Raw genomic sequence first — 19152 nt, 5'->3', positions numbered from 1 at the left:
GAAATCATGGGGCTCATGATTCAAGGCCAGTCTAAGGAAAATGTTGGTGAATGCCCCCATCTCAAAAGAAAATATTGGACACAGTGGTGTGCACCTGTCATCCCAGCTATGGCAGGAAGCATAAGAAAATGACAGTCCACATCAGAGCAATCAGAACGCAAACCCTGATCTCAGAGGATAAAAAGGGATGGAGGCATAGTCCGGGTAGTAGAATGACTACCTAGCACGTGTGAAGCCTTGAACCCAAACCTCAATAACACCACCAGCCCTCAACAAAACAAACAAACCAAGCAAGCAAAAAATCTGAGTTACTGCTAAGTTGAGCTTCCATAAAACCTGCCTGTCATTGATTGACTAAACAAAATGTACAAAGATATATACCATTTTCTAGCACAAATTTTTCAAAATACACATAAAGAACATAAAGAATACTGTTCTATTAACAAAATAAAATTCTAAAACAAAAAAGTAATCAATATTACTTCTCACAGATAAGGCAACTATTGCCTTGGTTTCTGGAAATCCTTTACAAAAGGAGATAGCTTCTTAAGAACTACTTTAGATTTCTGTGTTGTGTGCACCAACCAATACTAGAGTTTGAACTCAAGGCTTAGACATTGTCCCTTAGCTTTTTCACTCAAAACTGGCACTCTACCACTTGGACCACAGCTCCACTTTTTGCTTTTTGGTAGTTAATTGGAGGTAAGACTACAACAGACTTTTCTGCCCAGGCTGACTTCAAATCATGATCCTCAGAATGCAGCCACTGGAGGAGCTAGGATTACTGGCATGAGCCACTGGTGTCTGGCTTCTAGTTCAGTTTTTTATGTTATTTTTTCTTGTTTTTCTTTTCGTCTGCTTCCATCTTAAGCTTAACTTCCTCAGCTGTAAGAGCTCCCAGCTTCTTCATCTTTGCTTTCTTAACCTTTTCTTTGATGCTTGCCACGTCAATTTTAGTTTCAGTAGAAGCTAGAATAATTAAAATATATATATATGTGATTCTTTTGAACAGACATTAAAGGCAGTAACTTTACAGTATAATAACTGCAGCTCATGCTACAAAATATAAAACACCTTCCTAAAGGGAATGAGGAATTTATATATCAGTAAAAGAACGTGAAAATGGCATGACAATTTATTGATCCAATGATGCTGAAACTATTTTTTCATAATTCCACTGAGATTAGATTTTTACTTATATTCCTTCTGTGTTTGGAAATTTAAAAAGCTCACTAGTTATCAACTTTCCATCTAGCAAACAAAAATAAGTTAAAATATCTCCCCATGGAAAAATATTAACTAAATATGAAGCTACAGGTCAAAATCCACTTCATGTAAGACCACAACAAAAACTTAAATAAGACTGGCCAGAAATTATTTTTAATAAATTTTGGTAGTAAAGACAGTAATTTGGGAGTGTATGATGGTCTTCCTTCATGTCAAAAGCATGAGTAGAAGCAATAAAAGAAATGGAACTTTTTCTTAACATTTAAGGTACAATATTCAGAGCACAAAAGAATCACAAGATAAAATGTTACTATACATACAACACAGTCACTAGAGGTGCGAAGATTTAAAGCCTCCACTATACAAAGCATTTGTATCCTTAATCACTACTGTTCCAATTAACTAGCTACCAAGTACTTCCAATGTGCTGAAAATTATATAATGAAATTATATTCATTTATAATGAATTATAACTGAAAAATATAATGCTGTGAGATTTTACTTTTATAAAACCAATTATATTCAGGCTAGTGTTTTAAACAATCCTGAGGAAAGAAAGAAATGCTGGAGGTATTACAATATCTCAGACTATTAAGACCCATCGTAATAAAAAGCATGGGGCTGGCACAAAAACTGACATCTGGACCAATGAACGAGAATACAGAACCTAGAAATAAACCAAGCAGTTACTATCATCTGGTTCCTCGCACAGGTACTAAAAACATGCACCAGGAAAAACAAAGACTTCTAACAAGTGGTGCCTGGATATGTACAACACTGGGATATGTACAACACTGGGATATGTACAACACTGAAACTAGATCCCTATATCTCACTCTGCACAAAAAGTAATTCAAAATGGATCAAATACCTTAGTATAAAACCTGAAAACTTTGAAAGTATTATAAGAATTATAAGGAAAATACTTCAAGAGTAGGGCTTTAACAGCTCAGAGCAACAAAAAAACAAACAAACAAATGAAAACAGTCAAGCAACAGTAATGTAGTGGTTCTGGTACTGACCAATGGTTATGTGCAGCACTGTCAGTATATCCCTTGCCCTCCATGTGCCACTACTGATTTTGGAGGGTTGATCTACTCAGAACACAAGTGTTACTAGAGGGAGAGAGTGAGGCTAGAAATGGAGAAAAGGCATGAGCGTTTCTTCCTTTTAGTTTCTTTTATCAATGTTCTACATTTCCAAGTGATGAGAAATTCACTTTAGTAACACAGAAAATGTTAAGCCAAACATCAAATGAGTAAAAAGGACAACTTTTGAAAAGCCAGTTCTGAGATGCATGGCAGCAGACTAAAGGACCTTAGTCCACATACTCTTAGTTCTTACTGAGGATATTAGCAACTCTGGCTTTGTTTCCCAAGCACTATCATTCGTGAGCACTCTGAACAGGCATTAGCTGCTACTAATTTCCCAACTACCTCTTTCATCTCTTGTCCCTATGCTTGGTAACTAATGAAATGTTAAGACAAGTCATGAACACAGTTATTTCCTAACATGAGAGAGTCAGAAACAAAATCACTGGAAATGTTATGCATAAGAAGTGAAAAATGGGGGCTGGGAATATGGCCTGGGGCAAGAGTGCTTGCCTTGTATACATGAGGCCATGGGTTCCATTCCCCAGCACCACATATATAGAGGACGGCCAGAGGTGGCATTGTGGCTCAAGTGGCAGAGTACTAGCCTTCAGCACAATGCTCAGGCCCTGAGTCCAAGGCCCAGGACTGTCAAAAAAAAAAAAGAAGAAGAAGAAGAAGAAGTGAAAAATGAGTGTTACCTTCCTTTGGTTTCACAACTGGCTTTTCTTTAGGTGGAATAAATGCTTTGTTCCTTTCCTCTTGTCTCTTAGTAAGAACTTCTGCTTGTTTAGCCTACATTAGTAAGAAACATATTAATAAAGTACAATTTAAACTTAATAAGAATTCAAGTAGCTATGAACTTTTTTCTATTACTATGAAAAAGATTTAAAAATTTTACCTTTACTGCTTCCATTTTCTGTCGTTTCTTCTGATTTGCCTTCAAAAAGTATTCACCACTAGCCAGTTCTTTATCAATCTAATGAAGACAGTATTTATAATTACATCAGAAATAATGCAATGACAATTTCATAAGAAAGCTAGGACATAAAAACAGTTGGAGTCAATATTCTATGGAAAATTAATAAGCTTTAAAAAGAAGAAACTGTATTCAAAGCTGAAATATAAACAAGGGGTTATGAAAAAGGTATCATGTTCTTGAATATGAAACAGACTAAATCAGGTGAGGTGGAAGGTCAATGTTTCAGAAAAGAGAAAACCAAAAAGGTGAGCTTTGGGGAAGCATGAAGAATACCAAACACTAGGCAGAGATGGAACATGACTGAAAAATGACAGAAGACAAGTTGGGAATGGTAGCATGTTTTGGGATCCCAGCAATCAGAGGCTGAGGCAGGAGGATCATGTGAAGGAGCCTGAGTAGAGAGAAGAAATTAAAGAAGTATTTTTTTTAGAGTGAGCTAAGTTTTAGAGTTCTGGTAGGAAGTTGTGATACACAGCAAAAAGGGAACTTGAAAGAAAACTGATATTTTTTCTTTACAAAGAAAAAAGGAAACTCTGGTCATGGCTGGAAAGGAATTTCACCAGAAGTACAGCTGACTAAAGGGAATTTGAAACTCAGAAAAAAAGGTGGATATGATCATTTAAGCTGTAGTAGGCTACATTGCTCATTTTTTAAAAACCTGTACATTTATGGTAGCTACAAATGCATTAGTAAGACTAGCCATCTTGATACTGTTTATGATCATAATGTGAAGGCTCACTCTGAACTTCCATATACTTAGCTCAAAAATATGCCTATTTATACTTTCAAATTCTTGTATTTCACCTAAACTAGCCTCAATTCCTGACAAAATAGACAGATGACTCCCCTTCATGTAAAGTTGGACATTCAATACTGACCTGACTTTCTGGTTGTGGTGGTGGGAATGGTGTATATTCCTTCTTAACAGTTTTCTTCTTTGGTTCCTTGCGTTTGTTCACATTTTTGTGTTTGAACTGTGGCAAAAATCTCTCCCAACTTTGTGATCGTAATTCAGAATCTTTTGCTAATTCTCGTTTAATCATTAAGGTCTACAGTCATAAACACATAAATAAGAAATTTCAATTTCAAATTTATACATATTGCTTAGATAAATAAAATTTTTAAAGGGACTGTTTTTTTTCTCCTCAAGGGAATTAACTAAATGCATCATAAAAAATGTCATCTTAAAAAGGGACAATTTGCCAAGCACCAGAAAAGGATTATAATTTAGGTAAAGAAATGCAAAATTGCAAAATAGTATGAAAATTAAGCTTTTCAACCATTATTTCATTAAACCCTTGTAAGGAGGGTTCTCAATTAGCTGATGATTCCTTATAAGAAAATGGAAACTAGAGAGAAGCAAATGTCCTAGTGGTTTCAACAAAAGTCAATTCTCTTCTCATACTTTCCATAATGCTTTTCAATTTTATAGAAACTGAAGCACAAGAGGATATCAACAAGGCATCAGAATGTACAACTGGCTTTCCTTTGATCTGTAATGTCCTAGTGTAACTCAAAATCACTTTCAACCTAATCTGGTGATTTTTAAGCTTTCAAATTCAGGTCAATTGCTCAACAAATACTCATCATAAAGGAACTCATTATACCATGATTATGCTTCCAATTATAATCACAAACTACACTTTTTGCACATACATAACACATCTCTCAGATGGGCTACAACGTTAGTGATTTTCAAAGAAAGTTTTAATGCAATATGCAATATTCTAGATATTATTAGAAAGACTCCTAAAAAATCACATATAAGAAAATAAAATTATTATCATCTATAACCAATTCTGTGAGGTTTATTATTATTGTAGTCAAGCTATAAAATAAGTAACAGTATCTCTTTCAATAGTTTTTATATGAGCGATATAAGCCTCAAGTGATTGCAGAAAAAGTACATGGGCTGGATTCTATCCCCAGTTCACTAATTTCAACCCAAGTAGCTGTTTTATCTGTCTATGTATTAGGCTGTTATAAAAGTTTCATAAGAATTCAACCTAAGTTCCTTTGACTGGAAGAAACTTTCAATAAAACAAGCTTGATGATCATCGCTATGGTGACTGCAATTGACACTCACTTTAATGTTATAAATTGGATGAATATTCTTCATGGTATCTAGGACTACTTTTCGAACCTGAAATTTGCAAAGAAAATTTAATTAGTACTTATAAAGATCTAAATGAACATGATTGAAGAGAAAAAAATCCTATGAATCAGGAAATGTTTACCACATGAATCTAGTAATTTTTCAACTGCTCTGAGTGGCTTCTAAATTTTTCAGTCAAGCACCCTTGAATACAATAAAGTTTCTCTATTATTGCTGAAAGATGGCACACTCCAACTTGCTATAGCTAGTAATTTAGGAAAAGAGGGTGGTTCAGGAGCAAAATAAGAAGTCTTCAAAGTATGAGACAGCCACTTTATATAAGAAAGTCAATTAATATTCCTATTCCAGCTTTAACATTTATAAAAGATAAAATTATATTAAAAACCCAAGTATACTATAAGAATTAAATAATAAATTTCAAAGCCTACAAAACTGATTTTCCCTTGCAGTGGTAGGGATCAAACACACAGCCTCATGCTTATCAGACAAGCAGTTTACCACTGAGCTATATCTCTAACCTTCAAAACTATGAAACACATAATATATGAAGCTATTACTACACCCTGACAAAAGAACAGACAATTTGTGAGAAAGAAAGCCAATGGGATAGCTACTGAAGGTTTCCTAAGATGGAAGTAAAACAACACAAACAGATCCAGATAATGATAGCATCAAAAGGAGCTTATAGAAATGTATTTATCCCTTATAGTTCTCTTACAACATTGTCAAGTTAAAGAAAACTTTTATGAGGAATGTTAACTCAACATGCTAAAATTCAAACAAAATATCTATTTTGAAGGAGAAAAGTTTTCAGTGTGACCTCTGTTGGCTATATAAATCAGTGCAAATTTTTCATTATTTGAACACATGGAAGGATACCATGCTTCTTACATTCGCTACAGAGCAGGATCAGAAATACTCATTTACATTTCACAATGGGAGGAGAAATGATACACAAACCTAATTCAGAAATGGATGTTTCCAACCTCCAAAGGTTGTCCAAAATACATTAGGAGGGCTGGGGATATAGCCTAGTGGCAAGAGTGCCTGCCTCGGATACACGAGGCCCTAGGTTCGATTCCCCAGCACCACATATACAGAAAACGGCCAGAAGGGGCGCTGTGGCTCAAGTGGCAGAGTGCTAGCCTTGAGCGGGAAGAAGCCAGGGACAGTGCTCAGACCCTGAGTCCAAGGCCCAGGACTGGCCAAAAAAAAAAAAAAAAACAAACAAAATACATTAGGAACCAGGAATGATGATTCCTTCATGTTACAGGATATACAAGTATTTACTAAAGGAAAATCAAACAGCACATTCTAAAACTACAAAATGACTATAACACAATGCTATCCAATGAACTAGTATAACAAATTAATTTGAAAATCTTATGAAAATAAACAAAGGTAACAGTTCTTACCTCCTTTAAGCCACTAAAAGGCCCAATAGCTGAAACTGTGTTTCCTTGAACCATGATGTAACAGTTCGTTAAGAGTTCCAATGCCTATATCAAAGGAACAGTAAGTTGAAATTAAATAGAATAAAAAACTAATGATAAAATGCTTCAGGTTTCCATTGACAAAAAGTACCTTTAATGTAGATCCTTTGGGACCAATAAGCCGTTGTCTTCTTTTTACAAATCTCTCTTTATTTCTTACTAAGGAACCTATTTTAATAATATCACATGCAACATCATCCTGAAGAATTCGTACTGCCTTTCCAAAAAAAAAAAAATAGTATTAAAAAATAAGATGCAACTGCATCTATGTCCCAAACCAGGCTAATGATGTCTAAGCACAAACATGAAACCCATAACAGAAGACAGAGAGTGAATGTGAGGACAGAGGCAAGGAAGAAAAGATAACATGTTATAGGTTGCCTAAAGGTGTAAATAAAGCAATAAAGCAAAGTATTTCTAGATTTACCTGTTCAAATGAAACACTCCTTGCTAACAGTTTTATTAGGTCTCTGGCTCTAACAATAATATATGGATCAAAAGTCTTCTTTGTAGTACACACAGTCATACTGCCCTCAATCAGATCCAGGGTTGCATTAACATGCTATAAGAAACACCAAAAAAAAAAAAAAAAAAGAAAGAAAAAGAGTTTCTTAAAATGAATTTAGTTCTTGATAATTACAGAGGCTTTGTCATCCTAACAATTTCTGGGCCTTTCAAGGCTAAGCTACCTCTCAAATTCTATCAACTCTCTCCCTGAAAAAGCTGGGTAATTACATGAGTTATTTGATTACTTTCAAACTTCGCAAAATGCAAGACTGAAGCAATTGAAATCTTTTATATCTCGCTTTAGAATACTGTGTACTTATTGGAATAAACACTATCCCTAAATTTTAAATATATGCAGGTATATGTACATATACCAACCCAAATATGATCAATGTAAGAACTATCTAAGTTACCTTGGTAGGTAAAGCAGTATAGTTTCCCAATCCTGGACCCAGGTCCCATCTACAATGTGCCCTCAAGAACGAAAAATGAATTTTGCTTACAAACTTTTTTTGTGATTACAGTACTCAATATAAAGCAAAAGCAAATTATCACAAGTTCAGAAAGAAGCAATTACAAAACTTAGCATTAACTCTCAATAGCATGAACCAGATTCCCACAAAGCAAATAAAAATGTTATTTTCTGATTTTATATAACCTGAAGAATGCTTCAGTAGTGACTGATGAACAATTTAACATAAAGTTGCATTTCCATGATTTTCCAAGGGGGAAAAAATGAGTTTAATTTCAGATCTAGACAACTAAAAAAATACAGCAGGTAGCCTGCTAAGCTACCTTTGTTCCCAATAGGTACAACCAACTCCACAGCTGTCCACACTGAGAAACATTTTATATCACGTGTGTGTATGTGTGTGTGACATTTACCCTTACCAACAGGTCATAATCACAAACATTGCAATCCCTTAAAAGGCTTTAATCCTCAATTTCAAAAATAACAAAAACACTGCTCTCTTGGGACACACCAGCAAAAATAAATAGAAGGCCATATAGCTTTCATTCAAAATGAAAGATAAGCAATTACAAACATAAGTCAGCTCAAACCAGACAAGAATATAGTAATGATGATGGCCTAGAATAAGCACTCTAAAATTTGGATTTCACAGGTGATAGTTTATTTTGGATAGTTTATTTGGAAGGTTTACAAAACTGTAAATGCTTAGAGATGTGTGCAGGTTTCAGAGGACTTTATTACTGACGGTCAAAAGTGCAAGAATTGTAAAAATAAAGTTTACCTATAATGTTTAAATACCAAAGAACTAATTTAGCCAGCAATGCTGTACATCTAAAAACAAAACCAGTCAGCATGCACATACTTACTTAAAAGTAATGGCATAAGCAAGAGCAAAATCTCAAAGAAATGTATAAAATATGCATACATGTTCATTCAAGGCTTTCTGCACCAAAGGCCAGCACTCTTTCAAGTAAGCCTCTCTATATTTTGGAAACAAAGTTGCAAAACTGCTTTCCTCCAAAAGTCCTCTGGGATTGTCCTCTTTAGAAAAAGCTGGTTCTTTCCAACCATCAGGAACAGTAAGGAGTTCTGGTTCATCTGTAGATGTGTAAAAAAAATTTAACATTACATTTTAATGGCCTTTTGGATACTTGGTAAACATTATATGCACATATCCATAAACTTCCCAATACTCTCCTTGCATTTCTTCTTTGCTTTTGTATTTTCCACCAATCAAAGAACATGACTCGGTCATTATTCTCTCTATAAAAGTACCAACATACAACAAGATTATCAAAATATGTTCTAATAGTCTAGTAAAAAATAAAGTTTAGGGCATGGACACTTCCCACATCCACATTGGTTAACATATGCTTGATAGAAACTTCTATTTCTACTTCCCTGCACCATGGTAGAGCTGAAGGTTCAGCTCCAGTTTTGTTTACATCACTATTTTAAATACTAATGACCTTTACTGGCTTTCCTGGAGTGGAACTTCACTGAGTATGTATGTATACTTAGTATTCTAGGGTTTGGGGATTTTAGGTTCTCAAATACCTTTCGGTGTCTATTTCTACAAGGCTTTCATACCGATATCAAGGTAGGAAGAAGCAGTATTGAGTCCGATTTTATAGAAGACATTCAGGGCACAAAGATGAAGTGTGATTTTGATCTTTTTTATATCTATAGTCCGTATTTATGACATTTTAAAAGCAACAATTTGAAAAGGAAATTTTTTATACGTTCCCGATGCCTCTAGAATGAAAGGGTGTTTTTTGTTTGTTTGTTTTCTTTTTAACACTTTCTACAAGATTGGCCGAGCAGCTCCCCGGACTATTTCTCTAGTGATCTCTTCCTATCCTTCACACTGTAAAACCAGAGCAAGAAAAGCCTACGAAATGTGCTATCTAAAATGTTTACATTATCACTGTTTGAACAAAACCAAAACAAACAGCAGCCAACTATTTCAAATCTTCCTTACTGACTGAAAAATTAGCGTTAAGGAGGAGCAAGATAACTACTTGCCGGTTACTGGTGTGCCCCACGCCTTCCATCAGCGTGGCTGACACCTATTAAACTAACAGGCTGGATCCCAAGTCCGCGACCTGTCAGTCAGTTGGGGCCCCCCGCGCGGGCTACGAGTCTGCGCGGTGCTCCGGGCCACATCTAAACACCCGTCCTCTTCCGGGACACGGATTCCACAGCGGCTCGACTTTGCGGGACCTCTGGCAAAAGCGAGGAGTTGGAAACACGTGGCCGGCACCACACATGCGGGTTCCAGTCAGCTCAGCCAAACCCCCTCCATCACACAGAACAAGTCACTGACGACTTTATACCTTCACAGCCAATAAAAGGAGTTAAAAAAACAAACCGCAAGTCAACATCCACAAAACCCAGGCTTCGATTCCCCCACGGCCTCACCTCGGTTTTCTGTACCCGGCTTGTGGCTTCGAAATTCTTTTTTCTTAATGCCAGAGGCTCCCACAGCAGGACTGCCTCCCGTGGAGGATGCCATTTTCAAATAACTTCCGGTATCTCCGGAAGTGACACGGTTCTTAAATTCTTCCGGCTAAAATACCTGCGCCGCAAACATGAGTTCTGCGGAACACAGATGGGATCTGAGCAGTCTCGGTACGTTCACGCACAAACTTCCCCAAATGGGGACAAAGGAGAAGTGAAAACACCCTTCCCAAAATGCACTGCAAACTCCGAGTTTATCTGCATCCTGGGAATTGTAGTTTAGCAATGTGTCCGACTGTAGTTTTGTGGTGGTCTCAGAGTCTAAACTGGAATGGTTTTGCACAGCATTTGGCCACCGAGTACAATGAGACTATAGCTGATGTCTCTCATTAATTCTTCCAATAACTATTTGTATGATTCACAAATATGTACTCGGCTTTAGTAGGAGGTGCAAATGGCCATTTGGGGCAAGAAATGGCAAGAACACTCACTATTGAGTATAAACTCTAGCTTCTGTGTGTGTGTGTGTGTGTGTGTGTGTGTGTGTGTGTGTGTGTGTGTGTATGTGTCCTGAGGCTTGAACTCAGGGCCTGGGCTCTGTCCCTGAACTTTTTTGCTCAAGATTAGCGCTCTACCACTTGAGCCACAGTCCCACTTCCAGACTTTCGCTGGTTAATTGGCTCTAAGAGTTTCACACACTTTCCTTCCCGGACTAGCTTTGAACCAGAATCATCAGATCTCAGCTGCCTGAGTAATCAAGATTACAGGTGTGAGCTACCTGGCCATTTCCATTGTTTTTAATCCTTAAAACAAAAAGGTAAGATAAACGGAGCTCTGTAATGCTGATGTAATTTTGTGTGATGTAAGTTTTCAAATCCCTTGTTTCTGATGGTAATTTTCCAGGGCAGTTCTCTAAAGCAGAGGGAGAATATTTAAACAACACTCTGAAGACAGTAGGGCCCACCCGGCTTCATTTTCCAGGGGGGAGATGCTCTAATATGCCCAGTAAAAGCCTTAGGACAGTACTGAATCTGTATCATCTGCTTTTTCTATACAAGTATATGGTAGCTTTTTAAAAATAAATTGCTCACAGTAAGAGATTAGCAATGATAATTAATAAAATAGAATAATTATAACCTTACAGTGCCATAAAATCATGTAAATGTGGCTTCTCAAAATATCTTATTATACTATGCTCCTATATTGTGATGATATGATGTAATGATATAATACCTACTTAATGTGATGAAGTATGATAAATGAAAAATAAGCATGTGACAGCATTAATCTATAAACTGTTTGGAGGTTTACATATCAATCCTCTGAAGGAGGATTATAGTTGAAGAACTGAGACCAGGAAACCCAGAGAGGAGAAATGAGAGTAAGTGGAAACAATTAAATAAACTAACCTAATAATTGTCCCAAAAGACTGACTCCTGTCTACCCCACTACTGCATATGACTGCCTTAAAGATCCATGGAAAGGCTCATCACTAATGCAAATAACTTGTAAAAATTCCCTTTTTCAAATGCTAGACAGGCTCTTGTCTAATGACTTCTGAAGATTGATCTTATTGCTTTCCCTTTCCAAAATTTTCTGTAGCAAAAATAAGGAATGTCCTTGATAGACCAAATATCTAGGAAATGAAACCTAATGAACTGGAGGTTATTTGTCTGAAATCTCCTTAAAAATTGCAATTTTCATGTACAAAACATAGGGTTACTTATGGACAATCCTAAAACACCTCATTATGTTCATTTTGTTTTTAATCTGTGACAGAGATTTCATTCTGTTCTTATAATTTGCTCAGAAAAGGCAATGAGAAATCTCTGTAATAGAACAAACAACAACAGGTGAAAGTTATGAAGTAACGAATACATCCTTCCATGCTTCCAGCAGCCCTGCAAAGCAGATATTTATTATGCTTACTTTAAGCAAATGAATCACTAATTAATAGTGGGTCAAGCTACAAGTCCAGGCAGCCTGATGATTTGAAGTTCTAGAGACTACTGGGCATCAGGACCAGCACATTGGAAGGAGGGCTGTTAGGGGTTGTGGATGTTAAGAGACTTGGTCTTTAAGTATTCACAGAACTTTATTTTATAGCAAATTTTTCTACAGGAGGTTTCATTTCCAGGTGTATATATGTTTTAATATTGTCCATTTTATTGTTAACATGACTACAAGTATTTGAGGCACCTTGGTAACTGAATTCATTCTTTTCTGCTTGAGTCTTAGGCTCTCTAGGACCCAGGTCAATAAAACATTCAAATTTCCTGGGGAATCTAATATAATCCCTCATACTATTCACAGTGCAATCTTTCCTCTATCTCTTTATGAGTCTTCTTATTGATAACTAACCACTTTGATTTAATTTTCAGTTATAATTTTCTTCCCCCCTGAAGGAAAACTATAATGTTCCTCATACCACTAGGATCTGCCATAGCAACAGAAGGCTTTTAAAGGAATGCATGAATATTCAAGATGTAACCAGCAGCCTATGAAATAAATTGATACTGCTGAAAATTATTATTTTATGCAAATGGAACAATCTACAGTCTTTTATTGAAATACCAGACACAAAAGGAATATTTGAACTTTCTGAAAAGTATATTGTAAGTCATTTGTTACTGCTATATGCCTCTCTCTTCCTTCAGCTATAGGCTTCACAGATGGCTGACAATGAGATGAAATTTTTACACAAAGAATTTTAAATATTCAGTGGATTTATATCTAAATAAGTCATTTTATACTGCTGATAAGATGTTGGCATTGCCTTTCATTGTTCAAAATTTTCTATTTAAAAAGTCTAAGGTGGGTATAGTGGTTCGTGCCTGTAATCCCAGGTACTCAGGACAAGCTGAGATCAAGATAATTGTGATGCAAGGCCAGCCATACATAAATCCACAACACCCCATCTCATCTGATAAAAAGCTAAGCTCATGGGTACATGCTATCACCCCAGCAACATGGAAAACATAAATATGAGGATCATGATTAAGGCCTGCACAGACACAAAGGTGAGACTCTGTTAAAAAAAAATAAGGAAAATAATAAGAATGCAGGCCTGGCTGTGGTAGAGCACATGCCTGGTGAATACAAGGTCAGTTCAAAAGTCAATAGCACCAAAAACAAAATAATGAATGGGAGCCCCCGACTTTGTCCTTTTTCTTGGGTTCAACTTTATCCAGTCTTGGTCAGAGGCTGAATCCTCTCTTGCCTGCGGTGGGCTGAGACTGATGCCTTCTCTGCGTCCCATTTCCTGAGCCAAGGTCAGTGAAGTAGGGCCCTTCCATCAGCACAGGTGTACTCCATAAGTCGATACTGGAAGACAGCATCCTGCTTCGAGCTCTAGGGATGATGATGGGAATGTCAGTGATGTCCTGGTGTCGACCTAAAAGAAATTTCTTTGGAAAAACGTTCTTCCATGTGTTTACAATTGTCCTGCAAACACCTAGAGTCCACTTTCTGGAAGAATCAGAGCAGACAGGGCCGAGCGCAGACATAGGCAGCTCCATTTTATAAGGGGAGTTTCGACCTTCCATTTTATTCCATGGAACTTCTTCTGAACGGCCTGCAGAGATGTTTCCGCTTGCTGTCCTGAAGCACGTCACTCTTGGGAAGATCTTTGCACTGGATCTGGGAAAAGTGCACCAGGACTTTGCTGCCACCCTCAAGCACATTGCGAACTGAAATAACGTAGTCACAGTTTGGAGAGGCCACAGCTATGGAGGAGGCATTGCCAGTGCTCTTTATGGGCCCAAGACCCACGTGGTTACTAAAGCTCAGGACCTGCCAGACCACAACCTTCACCAGCTGCTGAACTGCGTGCTCCTGATGCAGAGACATATGAGACAGAAGAAAATCCTGTAGCTCCTGCTCCTGATGAGACAGTGTGATCACCCTTCCATTTCTCTGTACAACTCGGATCTGCTCAAATCCAACGTTCAACTGCAGCTGAATGGATTTGCATATTTGTTCATAGCCCTGTGAGATGATCGGCAACTTCACACGGGAGTCATAAACATCACTGCTATTGGACCAATGAGCCTAGATCTGAGATTCCTCAATGCGACTTGCCAATCTGTCAATGGTTGCAGCTGTTCTGTTCCTCAGATAAAGTATGCTTTGCTTGTTTAATTCTTTTTTCCAGAAGCCCCTTACTGGATTGTAATGAATTAATTTCATTTTTATCAAAAGATTAAAGACCTGATAGTCTCATTCTCTTGTGGCCCAAAGGTGCACTTTCTGGGTGAGGCATCATGAGGGAACTCAAGCTCTGCTTATGAAACTTTCTAATCAGCAGATGCTCTGAAACATAGAGGTGGTCCTCTGCACTTCCCTTCTCAGTAGCTGATTTGAGGGATTTCTTATTTGAGGAATGGCATAAAGAATTAGGTGACTGCAAACTTGGGAAGGGTCAACAGAGAATCTGGTTTTTCACCACGATGTAAGGTATTTGTTATTTTATTTGAACAGCTTCCTGAGAGAGCTGTGAGAAAATTTTACACAAGAGAACATTTTGTGCTGCTTCTAATTTTGTCTGCCAGTGTGGGGAGCCTGGTTTGGTTTGGGGAAAGGTCGCTTGAAGAGATGAACTATGCCAAGATCACCTATGTCTAGAGCCTACTTCTGAATAGAAATCTTGATATATGAAGATTCCTTTAAATCACTGAGAATATGGACAGCTAGGAGACAGTATTCCTCAGGTATCCTTTTATCCAGATAATATCTGTGTTCTTTATAACTTCAGATGCACTGTGATGGGGAAACTCCTGCACTTCTGCAGCTCAGCTCTCATATCCAATGTTTCCAGTGTTGCCTTAATCTCAAGAGCTCAGAGTCGAAGTCTCTTTGTAGCTTGTTCTCCTGATTTTTGGTAAGTGATGTACTCAGTCTTTCTGCCCCCTTCAGAAGGATCTGCGCTGCTTCAGCAAGTGACTTCATTTTAGATATCAGCTATCAGCTATAGATATCAGCGATGTCTGAAAATTATGTTTTGGAGGAATTACATCCTGAGAGACTGGATCAAGAGTCATCAATTTTTTTTTATCTCTAACAATACTGAGCACATCATAGATCACACATATTTCTTTTTTATATATGTATTTTATTATCAAACTGAATTACAGAGAGGTTACAGTTTCACACATTAGGCATTGGATACATTTCTTGTACTGTTGGTTACCTCGTCCCTCATTACCCCCACCCTCCTCCCCTTCCCCTTCCCCCCCATGAGTTGTTCAGTTCATTTACACCAAACAGTTTTGCAAGTATTGCTTTTGTAGTTTTTTGTCTTTTTTTACCCTGTGTCTCTCGATTTTGGTATTCCCTTCCAATTTCCTAGTTCTAATACCAGTATACCCAGTTTCCAATATACTCAGATAAAATACAGAGAAAGTGTAGGTACAACCACAGGAAGGTGATACAAGAAGATCATCAATAAAAGAGGCTACAATTACATATGGCACGTTGAAAGTAGTTACAACAATCGTTTCCATAACATGGAGTTCATTTCACTTAGTATTATCTTACGTAAGGGTATAGCTATTGAGCTCCTGTGATCCTCTGCTGTGACTTGCCTAAACCTGTGCTAATTATTCCCTATAAGAGAAACCATAGAGTCCATGTTTCTTTGGGTCTGGCTCACTTCACTTAGTATAACTTTTTCCAGGTCCTTCCATTTCCTTACAAATGGTGCAATGTCATTATTTCTGATAGAGGCATAAAATTCCATTGTGTATATTTTCCTGATCCATTTTTCCTGATCCACATTTTCCTGATCCATTCTTCTACTGAGGGGCATCTGGGTTGGTTCCAGATTCTAGCTATGACAAATTGTGCTGCGATGAACATTGTTGTGCTGGTGGCTTTAGGACCACACATATTTCTATCAGAGTACTTCTCAAATGTTTCCTCATGGAATCCCAAGGCCATAAGGAAGGTTGAAATTTTACTAACCCTTCCTTATGTAGGGGTCAGGGTTCCAGGGGCTTGCCAGTCCTGAGGACTGCCCTTGGGCCCTTCCTCCTCCTCCTTTCCCACCACTGCATCACCCCCCCCCATCCTCCTCAGAGCCTGAAACCTGGCTGAAGTCAATGCACTAGGCCAGGTTCACCAGGTTCTGCAGCTGCAGGTAAATCACCATGCCCTCCAGGCCCACCTCTTGCACCTGCTTGTCCCAGTCAAACTCAATGCTGATGCACACCCAGCACACCCCGGACCTGCTGCCTCAGGCCTGGACCCATGGGGCCAGCAAGGGAGCCTGTAAGTCTATCTTTGCCTTCAGATGCCTAGGCAATTCTTTCTGCCATGAAGTACAGAGCCCCATCCAACTTCTTTTGACACACTGATAATCTACAAGGCTTCTTCAGATGAAGTTGCCATGATTCCAGGTGGAAGCTAAAGTCTTTTGCAGGGAATAAGAAACTGAAAGGGACCGGACGGAGCCTCGCTCTGCTCCTTAGAGCTGCAGCTGAGAAGAGGCTGAAACGCATGGCCTCAGCCGTCACCACTGCTTCTGTTACTGGGAGGTTTCACCTCTATCCTTGCTGCTCTAGGAATCTTGGTGACCATGTTCTGTTCTGAGTCCTCCATCTGCTGTACTGCTTCTACTTCCTCTTTACCTCCTTCCTCCAGCAGCCTGGACCCAGTGAATGAAGTCCAGGCTGTGCTGCTCTCCTTTATCTTCAGGACACGATAAGCCCACCCCTCAACTTCTGCTTCCCCTTCCAGGAAGGTATGCCCTTGCAGAAGCCCACAGACACAGGGTGTGGCTGGCCCTCACCTTTAATCCTGGCCAGTTAAAAGGCTGAGATCGGAGAATGAAGGTTCCAAGACAGCTGGGGCAGGAATGTCCAAGAGAGTTTTATCTCCAATTTACTACCATTAAAAAGAATTTAAAAGCCAGAAGTGGAGCTAAGACTCAAGTGGTAAAATACAAACCTTGAGCACAAAATCTTAGTGCCCAGGACCAGAGTTGAAGCTCCTACACCTGCACAAAAACCTTCATGGATCTGTGTGTTTGTTTAAAGCAAAGATCTCAGCTTCATCAGTGTAGGCATGCCTCACTGAAATCCTTGTTGTTACCCTGTGGTAGAGACAATCTTAGTAATTTTTCAGAGTTGAATGGCCTCCTTGGGGAGTAGAGAAAGGGAGATGGTTGTAGTTTTGCCCACAGGTTGGATGGAGAGGGGAGGGCCCCCCCCCACTTGCCCCGGAAGGTTTGGAGATCCCCTAGGTCAAGGCACCATGGAGTTTGCACATCAGTCTTATTCCTAGCACCCCCTGACATATACATGTTGAATGAGTTTCAATGATATTGAGTGTTGCAGGAAGTGGATTCTTAATTCTGGAATGGTGGAATCAAAGTGCCATTTAATGCAGTCTTCTTAGAGCATCCAAACCTTGGATACCAGGAATGCTGAAATCTCAAGCAGAGCCGACACTGCTAGCCACAAAAATGCAGGCACATCTATTATCCACTGAAAGGTCAGGTGAAAATGTGAAAGATTGTAAAGCTTCATGCCAGATGTTTATTCCCCTTGATAAAACTAATTTGGCACACTGTGCAAATTAAAATACTAGCATATTAGAGCATATTCTTGATAGGAAGAAATTAAATAAAAAGGTTAGCTATCAGACACACTAAAAGATATGAAAATTCAGTTTTTAATATTATACTTTATTACACTTTACTAATATGATAAAGATCTGCAGACATTTCAACCCAGAAAACACTCATATCTGGATTATATAAGCACACTATTCCATTAAAGCAGGGGATTGGGCAATCTGAGTAAGGGTCCTGATCTTAAGCAATGTGGGGATGTCCTAGGAGCTTGGACATGATCTTGGTAGCACTAAGTCCTCTGTGCTTACAGCACCTAGGACAGGTAGAAGGGATGGAGACTTTTTACCCTTAGCAAACACATACCATTTACAGTGAGAACTTCTGTATGATTTAGATATTTACATACAGAGATATATCTAAACACTCATTTTTTTCTATTGCAAACCATAGGAAAAACTTAAAATAACTTAAGTAAACAAGAAAATTCATTCTATTATAAAATTAAGTCTGCAATCTAGGAGATGGGCAATACAATAAAGATATTGCTGTTCCTTCTCAATCCTTTTCTCTTTCCTCTTTTCATCTCCTCCCTCTCTCCCTTCCTCTCTGTCTCTCTCTTCCCTTTATGCCTTTCTCCTCCTTTCCTTTTTCTTCATTCCTTCTTCCCTTTTCCTGCCAACACTGCAGAAGCCAGCTACCATGCTGCAAGCAAGCTGAGGATGAGATCCTCATGGTGAGGAATCAAAGCCTTCAGAGAGCAGCTCCATGCAAGAGCTGAGAAGCAGTACCTGTAGTCGCTCAAGCTCTTCAGTGGCTAATGGCAGAAGCCTTAGCTGCTCCTTAACTGGCAGCTTCTGAGAGGCCATCAGCCACAAATTCGCTATTCATAAACTCCTCACCCTCAAAAGACTTGTAAATGTTTGTCATTTAAAATGGCTAACTTTTTGGAGTAACTTTTACATAAATATGACCGTACTGGAGTGATTCTAAACATCATCACAATACCAGGTTTGGATGGGAAGGGAACAGAAAACTTTTTCTCAGTAGAAATAGTTGTCTCAGGTTGCCACTAGGGGGCAAATGGTCACAAAGGATGGCTTGTGTGAAAAATTGAAAGGGTTATAGGACACTTACAATGAAGTGCTTGACATTTATAATAAAGAGGAAAGAGGCAGGTAAAAAAAGAGTACGGCAAACCTGACATATCGTCTGTAGCTGTAATGTTGAACTA

The 19152-nt window shown here is 38.3% G+C and overlaps 1 protein-coding gene and 1 pseudogene across 1 annotated transcript; both read right to left on the bottom strand.

Moving 5' to 3' along the window:
• Window positions 1-732: 732 nt before the first annotated feature.
• Window positions 733-10478, bottom strand: Krr1 (KRR1 small subunit processome component homolog). The gene is made up of 10 exons (XM_048359323.1): window positions 10310-10478; window positions 8814-8986; window positions 7337-7471; window positions 7001-7126; window positions 6832-6915; window positions 5387-5443; window positions 4179-4349; window positions 3220-3297; window positions 3020-3113; window positions 733-969 (listed from the first exon to the last, which is right to left on the bottom strand). Exons 1-10 carry the CDS (start codon window positions 10401-10403, stop codon window positions 830-832), a joined length of 1152 nt encoding a protein of 383 aa, XP_048215280.1. The 5' UTR covers window positions 10404-10478; the 3' UTR covers window positions 733-829.
• A 3067-nt stretch (window positions 10479-13545) lies between these two features.
• Window positions 13546-18787, bottom strand: LOC125347597 (annotated as a pseudogene).
• Window positions 18788-19152: the final 365 nt, after the last annotated feature.

The sequence above is a fragment of the Perognathus longimembris genome, chromosome 1 (assembly GCF_023159225.1).
Source record: "Perognathus longimembris pacificus isolate PPM17 chromosome 1, ASM2315922v1, whole genome shotgun sequence".
Lineage (NCBI taxonomy): Eukaryota > Metazoa > Chordata > Mammalia > Rodentia > Heteromyidae > Perognathus > Perognathus longimembris.
The sequence above is the reverse complement of the archived record's forward strand: the minus strand, read 5'-3'. Positions and strand labels throughout refer to the sequence as shown.

What these genes read in the sequence shown, in the direction of transcription:
- Krr1 (XM_048359323.1), bottom strand. Translation starts at nt 10,403, where the DNA reads ATGGCATCCTCCACGGGAGGCAGTCCTGCTGTGGGAGCCTCTGGCATT. An exon ending in AGAAAGCCTTGAATGAACAT is followed by an intron (nt 7,472 to 8,813) that starts GTATGCATATTT and finishes TGTTTCTTATAG; the next exon opens with CATGTTAATGCAACCCTGGA. An exon ending in AGTTGTGAAACCAAAGGAAG is followed by an intron (nt 970 to 3,019) that starts GTAACACTCATT and finishes TAATTATTCTAG; the next exon opens with CTTCTACTGAAACTAAAATT.